Source organism: Halyomorpha halys, unplaced genomic scaffold, assembly GCF_000696795.3.
Source record: "Halyomorpha halys isolate HHAL.00 unplaced genomic scaffold, Hhal_1.1 Scaffold147.1, whole genome shotgun sequence".
Classification (NCBI taxonomy): Eukaryota; Metazoa; Arthropoda; class Insecta; order Hemiptera; family Pentatomidae; genus Halyomorpha; species Halyomorpha halys.
The window spans coordinates 875,106-882,544 of NW_027116131.1; the positions used below are offsets into that span (position 1 = coordinate 875,106).

The following is a 7,439-nucleotide window of genomic DNA, read 5'->3' on the forward strand; positions in this document are numbered from 1 at the left end:
ATGTCCAAGAGCACTAATAGGTTTTTGGAACCTGACTACGGTACTGGCTCAAGCCATGATATCGTATCGATAGCTGACTCTGAAGAGGCTCTTCAGAAATCCTTGAATGAATGGAATGAGGAACTGAAGATAAGAGGTTTGCAAATAAGCCCTTTCTTTTTTTTTTTGTTTCAAAGAAGAAACAGGACAGTATCCCATGAAATTCTCGTAATTTTGAGGTATTAATGCAGAAAAAAAAATTCATAGCCGCTGAAGCAGCTCTTGAAATTATTAAATATGAAGAGGAGGGTATTCTTGACGAGCGCACTGCGCGCCGTTGGTTTGAAAAATTTAGTAGCGGAGATACGACGATGGAAAGGAAGATGGCCTCCGGGCTACCATCAATGAATATTGATGAGGTTCTGCAGGAAGCTGTTGAGTCAAATCTGTTGTCAAGTACTTGCGAATTTGCCAGGGAGTGTGGTGTGTCGAAAGAAACTGTTAGTCGTCATCTACTCTCCATGGGGAAAGTGCAGTAGACTGGTCACTCACGAACTTACTCCTCAGCATTCAGCTAAGAGGTTAGAAATTTGTGAAAATTTATTGAAAACCCTCTGGTATGGGATTTTACAGGAAGATTGTTACCTGTGATGAAAAGTTGGTTTACTGGTCAAATCCGAATTCCCGTGAGTATTGGTGATCCAACTGCTTTTCCGGTTGCTGTAAGTAGGCAATTAGAAAAAAAAAATCCATGCTTTGCGTTTTTTGTAATTTTGAAGTTGTTATTCATCTCGAATTCGTTCCTGATTGATGCACTTTGAATTCTGAAGTCTACAGCGAACAACTGGAAAGATTGTACGCGAAGTTGTCAAAGCGTTATCCTGCTTTGATCAACCGAAAAGAAGTTTTATTCCAACAAAATAATGCTAGTCCTCACACTTTCCGTCGAGCCAAAGAAAAGTTTAGAATACTTCGTGGGTTCGAACTCCTGCCTCATCAACCATATAGTCCAGAACTCGCACCATCGAATTACTTGTTTCAATACATGGCCCATTTCCTTCCAGGAAAAAAAAATAGATAATTTTGTCAGATATCAGATTTACTAAATGTATTATGATGTACAGTTGTAAATAGCAATAAATAGATATTAAAAAAAAAAAAAATACTGAGCTCAGTGTACTTCCTTGCTTTTAGCATTACATAATATGCTTATTACTCATCACTCCTCAGTAAATATAAAAAATAACTAGTTTTTGTATGCAAAAAAAAAAATACAGTAAACAATACAGCTCATTATTCAGTGCTTATTGTGTTTAGTTATCCTTTAAGCTCGATCGTTAACGTTAAGTATAGTTGATCACAGCTCCCCGTAAGATCCAGAACTTAATCTTAAGCAAGGTTTGTTTCTTAGAGGATTTTATATAATTTGTAAAAGTTTATAAGTTGTAGTATGTAGTGTTACCATAGCAGCGTATAGTGGTAGGAAACTGCCGTTTTTGTGCAAAAACTTCTAAATTGTTTTAATCGTTGGCCGGATTTTTTTAACTTCTCACCATCCCGCTGGCGTAACTAAATCGAGTTTTTGAAAAACAAAAAATCAGGTATTAAAAATATTTGATTTGATTTAAGTGACACCAATGCGGTTGGTACTTTCATTACCTTTTCCGTTCTTGCCTTGGTATTATTGTGTTTTTGGTCCTTTCTTCATCTTAAACATTGTTTTGTGCAGTCTTCCTCCGCAAGTTTGAAGTAAATTAACCCAACGGTTTTTTTAGGTCTGTTATTTTGTTTAAAAAACGAAAGATGTAAAAGAAGTTGGACCCTCGCAGTTCTGACATATGCCTAATGGAAATGAATATGCATGTGCCGAAGTAGCACTAGCCAGCAAAGCTGTGTCCTAAAGCAAACGTGAGCTTTTTTTTCTCTCTGAGCAAATCTTCAATGAAAATCATCCTTCGTTCCTTCTTCAATGAAAATCATCATGCGTGGGTAGAACATGAATGAAGTGTCTCCCCGGCAGTAGGGGAGAGGGCTGTGAAGAAGGAGAAGGAATCACGGGAGTAAGTTAACCACTTTCAATATTTTTTACGTCTTCCACATTCATCTTCTTCATTATCAGTTTCAAGACCCGGAAAGAAGAAAAGTCAGTTATTTAACACCAATTTTTTATTACTTTAAACAAAACTATGTATAATTACTAGTCAAAATTGATGGATGTGCCTAGTATAGTTGGGGGAATAAAAAAATGGCGGCTGTTTCCAAACGTTAAAAAAAAATTGATTTATCACTCGGAACTCTAAATCTTATGCATAACACTAGAAAACCTAACAGAACATTATTTAAAGTAGAATGAATTTGCTAAAATATTAATAAAGCTATTTACGTTCAATAGTTTTGAATATATCATTTTAAAAAGCAACATTTCATAAAAATGTACTGAATGATTAGTGATATTATTTGTCAAATGAAGGTACTTTAAGTTACTATAAATTAGTTTACATACATTACTAATACATAAAGATATGACACATATATTTGTAAGGGTTATAGTTTCTAGTATTTTAGCAATTATCATGGAAACTACTACTCTTACAAAGATAAACGTCATAAAATACCTTAAATTCCATTAATCTAACTTTAATTTGAGTCTTAATTGATATCTGTACGTCCAATGGTTTTTGAGATATAGATTTCTCAAAATAAATTCACTTACTACTGATCTCTCAGTACATTTTGTTTATAAAATTCTCTCATGAATTTTATTTTATTCTCCCTACCTATACTTGGCAAACTCATCAATTTCGACTTGTAATTATACAAATTTTTCATAAAATAATCAATAATTGGGGTAAAATAACTAACTTTTTTCTCCTCTTGGGCTCGTGTACTATGATCATGACCATTAACAATCAATTTCAATAGACTCGAAATTCGTGAACCAAAAAATGTTTTCTTTCGGTCAGTCCCTGCAACCTTATGTAAATTATTTATTAAGTTATTTCTGTCAATTTATATTTTATTTGTTATTAATTTTAATAGATGTTTCTCTAAATTTGTGTTTTATTTTCTTAGTAATAAATTTTCAAGACCACTAATATTAACCCAACCAGCCTTCGAATGTGAGGTAGCCCCAGCCTTTAGTTGAAGGCTCACTTCTTACACGTGTAGTGAGGGTTGACTATAATTTCATGTTCAAGGCCAATACTTTTAATTAACATCTAAAATTCACGTGGGAAATCTCATTTCGTAATTCATTAGAAAATTTGGTGCTTTATCCGCATAGTTTTCTTGTAACCTTCTGTGAATTATTACTAGGGATAGGATTTTTATGTGCTGAAAAATCCGAAAGATATACATTAATATGTGCTAATAAATTGTCAAATATTAAAAAAAATATGTAAATAATATGTATTTATAAATTTTGTATCACTCAACAATATAAATTACTAATTGATTAATAATTTTATAACTAAAAAAAGTCACATAAATATGTATTTATTATATATTATATGAATAATATTTTAAAGAAAAAACATAGCTGTTCAATAACAAGACATTAATTAGTAATTGTAATTAAACTAATTGATTAATAATTACTCATAATGAATTATGAACAAATTATAAATGGAAATAAAGAATAATTCTTATTAAAAAGAAAAAGAAAAAAAAACTTTAGAAAAATATTTAAAACTGAAAGAAATCAATTCAGCCGGGTCAGTTACAAAATTATTGCAGAATAAGTGCATTTTTAAATTTTCAAATAAAAATCTTCGTCGGTTTGACCGCAGAATGGACTTGTACCGGCTAAAAGATCTTTCAACATCTACTGATGTTATAGGGACATACTTAAATGAAGCTATTTCCATGGCATCTAGTTCGGTATTCTGCATCACCTGGGCGGCTGTGTCATCATTTGTTATAATAAGGAATAAGACCCTTGCTCTTTTTAATTGATTCTTAGAAATTCTCGATGTAATTCCGTGTGAAAATTTATTATTGCTACTGCTTTTAATTTGTGTTCAAAGATGAGGATATAAAATTTGTAGGAACTATATATGATAAATGATAAATTTCACTTTCAAGTTTCTTGCGTTCTCTTGAATTTTACGTTGTTGCTACGAAAAATGTATTTACAATTGAACAAATAATTTAAGGAAATATGTGATTCAGGACAAAATATCTAAAAATATGTTAAAAATAACAACAATTTTCAGAAAATATGTGATTTATAACAAAATATGTAATAAAGGCCAAATATCTAAAAATATGTGAAATAAAAATGGCTTCTTTGGCCAGAAATGTCTTGAAACATCTATAGTTAGTAAGGAATCGTAGATATTATGGTCAGGTAAAAATATGTGAAAACATTAAAATCCTATCCCTAATTATTACTATTGAAAAATAATTGGAAGATAATGGAACCAATTAATGAAAAACAGGGAACATTTTCTCAGTGGCTCAGGATCTTGCTCCAATACTATTCAAAATCGCCCTAAATGCCATCAGAAAAAGAATGAGACAAATATCAAGAAGCACTATATTTGACAAGATGACACAAGTGACGACATATGGCGATGATGTCATCGTAGGCAGAAGTCTACATAGCATCAAAGAAGTATTTTTGAGGCTAGAGATGGAAGGAAGAAGAATGGGTCTCGAGATGAACGGTGGCAAGACAGTGAGTGATCTTCACCGCCCATCCGCAGGGCTACAGGTTTGAGTGTGTCAAAAGCTTGAATTGTTTAGGATCGTTGATCCTGCTACGAGGAAGCAGAAATAAAATCCAGGGTAGTGACAGAAAATCAGTCTTGTTTCGGTTTATATAAACTTTTTAGAATTTGGTTTTATTTTTTCCAACGCCACAGGCAATAGACTATTAAGCCATTTTTTCTCTCACAGCCCAATACAAGTTGATTTTTGCCTGTAATATTTAAGGCTTTAAGAAGATGCAGGATTTTTGTTATGCCAACAGAAAGCGGTTTTCCTAGGCAGTCACCTATTTTCCACAGACATTCTATACTAGTAAATTTGCAATTATAAAAAATAAATAATGTTTTAATGAAGGACTTTCTAAATCATTTTGTATATATTTTTTTTTAAATTTTATTTATTTATTGATATTTACAACTGTATAAAAAAATACAACCAGTAAATTTGATCATAAAGACATAATGATATGATACAGGATGTAGAGAAACTACCCAGTAGTAGAACTCTAAAAACAGTTTACAATATAAGGTCACGAGGCCATCTTCTTTTCAGGCGCCTCGGAGGATTGCCAGGAATGGAAGAGGAAGAAAGGTTAGAAACGAGTGGGTTTGGGTGGTTAGGGAGTTTATTATGGAAGGAATAATATCGGGTTCAGGCTAGATCGGTTACATAAGGAACATTTAGGTCTTTATGGATGGTTTTATTAGTAACAAAATAAGGAGAATTGAGGATTTTACGAAGGATTTTGGATTGTAAAGATTGGATACGAGAGGAATTCGAAGGTTTAGTGGAGCCCCAAAGCTCAACTCCGTATGTCCAGATGGGCCTTATTATTGTCATGTAGATCAGTCTTTTGTAATGTGTTGGAAGTTTAGACCGTTTGTCTAGTAAGTGGTGTAATAGTCGGAATCTGCGTGCAGTTTCCTGTCTTTTCAGTCTTGTGTGAGGGTTCCAGGTTAGTCGTTTGTCAAGATGTAGTCCAAGATAACGAATCTGTTCTACAGGGGTAAGAGCCACATTATTAAAGTATACTGTAGGGCAGTCGGCAGGTTTACGACGAAGAGTAAATGTGATTTGTTAGGATTTGTTGGGATTTATTTTTATCATTTTGTATTTAAAATTGTATTATAGATTGTCTTATTTATTTTTTTCAGAATGACTTTTAACAATGACAGGCTCCTTCAAATGACATCCTTTCTAGGCTTGCAAAGTGTGATTGCTCTGAGCCTGGCTTACACAGTCTTCTGTGGATTCCTGGGGCCACATCTCATGAAGGATAGAAAACCGTTCTCCCTCAGAATCCCTCTTATACTGTACAATTCGGCTCAGATTGTGATGAATGCACAGATGTTCCATACGGTACGTATATTCAAGCTTATTAGATATTTCCATTAAATATTGTTCCATTGTCATTTTCCTCCTTCCTTCCCCATTTGGTATTCTTCTAGCTCTAAGGTCAGTTTTTGCTTTCATAGTAGGAGTGTCTTCGTAATGATCTTGAGTATTCTCTTGTCCTTAATAAAATCTTCTTTTTGATGCTAGAAATGAAAAATAGTTTATTATTCTGGGACGAGGTCCCTTTAGAACAATTACAAGGTGATTTTGATTTTTCTATAACATACATTGGCCAAAAAAAAACAGCGAGGCCACACTTAATTATAACTTATATTAGAACTGTTTATTCATAATTTTAGATACAGAATAGACAGACAACCGCCTTTTCTATTCCCGGCTCTTGTACTAGAAGTTTTGGGAGGAAAGGTTATAAAACAAGTTGCTAAAAAAATTCGCTAGGAGCTCTTATGCATTTTACATGACTTTAAATAGGGCTGCCCACAATCCTATACTTAAAACACTTTACATTTAACATATCATAAATACCCCTATTATAGAAACTGTACAATTTGATCTCACATCTGCGAAGTTGATGATAGATAATATCAAAATACTTATCTGACATGGCTTTAGTGAAAATATGTTGTCTCTCTCGCATTGGATACTCACTAATTAAATATCTCAATCTGTGGTAAACAATATGGACGATACATGAAATATATGAATTAATGTTATGTTTCAGTGCTTCGCAATGTTGGGAATAGAATTATTTAAATTCTGGACGAACGTGTGTGATCCAATAACTGCTGCGAACCTCAGGCCGAGTGCTGACGAACAGGTAATATGAGACCCAGTGCGAATCATCACGGTACAAGAGCCCAAGAGGAGGAAAAAGGAAATTATTCCACCCCAATTTTTGATTACTTTAATGAAAACTATGTATAGTTACTAGTCAAAATCGATGAGTATGCCAAGTATACTTAGGGTAAATACAAAATGGCAGCTGACTCAAAATGTTAAAAACGTTAAAAAAAATAATAATTCTCCAATCAGAGCTCTTTAATTTTGATATTACTATTAACACTAGAAAACCTAATAGAATATAATTTAAAGCAGAGAAAACTTAATAAAATGAGAGCTCTTGTAGAGCATTCAACATTCAGTAGTTAGTGGATTTATTTTGAGAAATCTTTATCTCAGGAACCATGAGATAATTACATGTATCTATTAGCACTAAAGTTAAAGCTAGTTTAATGTACTATGAAGTAGTTTATAGCATTTATCTTCGTAGTAGTAGTAGTAGTAGTTTATAGCATTTATCTTCGTAGTAGTAGTAGTAGTAGTAGTAGTAGTAGTAGTAGTAGTAGTAGTAGTAGTAGTAGTAGTAGTAGTAGTAGTAGTAGTAGTAGTAGTAG

At 32.9% G+C, this 7,439-nt stretch overlaps 2 protein-coding genes across 3 annotated transcripts in view; both read left to right on the forward strand.

Annotated features, from left to right (window-relative positions):
- LOC136797176 (histone-lysine N-methyltransferase SETMAR-like) lies at positions 1-518 on the forward strand. The gene is made up of 2 exons (XM_067053006.1): positions 1-136; positions 247-518. The coding sequence occupies exons 1-2, from the start codon at positions 1-3 to the stop codon at positions 516-518; spliced, it is 408 nt and encodes a 135-aa protein (XP_066909107.1).
- Positions 519-1,303: 785 nt separating this feature from the next.
- Positions 1,304-7,439, forward strand: part of LOC106678572 (very long chain fatty acid elongase 1) — a 13,855-nt gene continuing 7,719 nt past the window's right edge. The window contains exons 1-3 of one of the 2 annotated variants that reach the window (XM_014417149.2): positions 1,304-1,377; positions 5,844-6,048; positions 6,767-6,862. In XM_014417149.2, coding sequence (XP_014272635.1) covers positions 5,845-6,048; positions 6,767-6,862 — 300 coding nt within the window. In that variant the 5' untranslated portion in view covers positions 1,304-1,377; position 5,844. Of the gene's footprint in view, positions 1,378-1,956; positions 2,040-5,843; positions 6,049-6,766; positions 6,863-7,439 lie in introns of those variants that run through there. The other variant, XM_014417151.2, reaches the window with a different exon arrangement.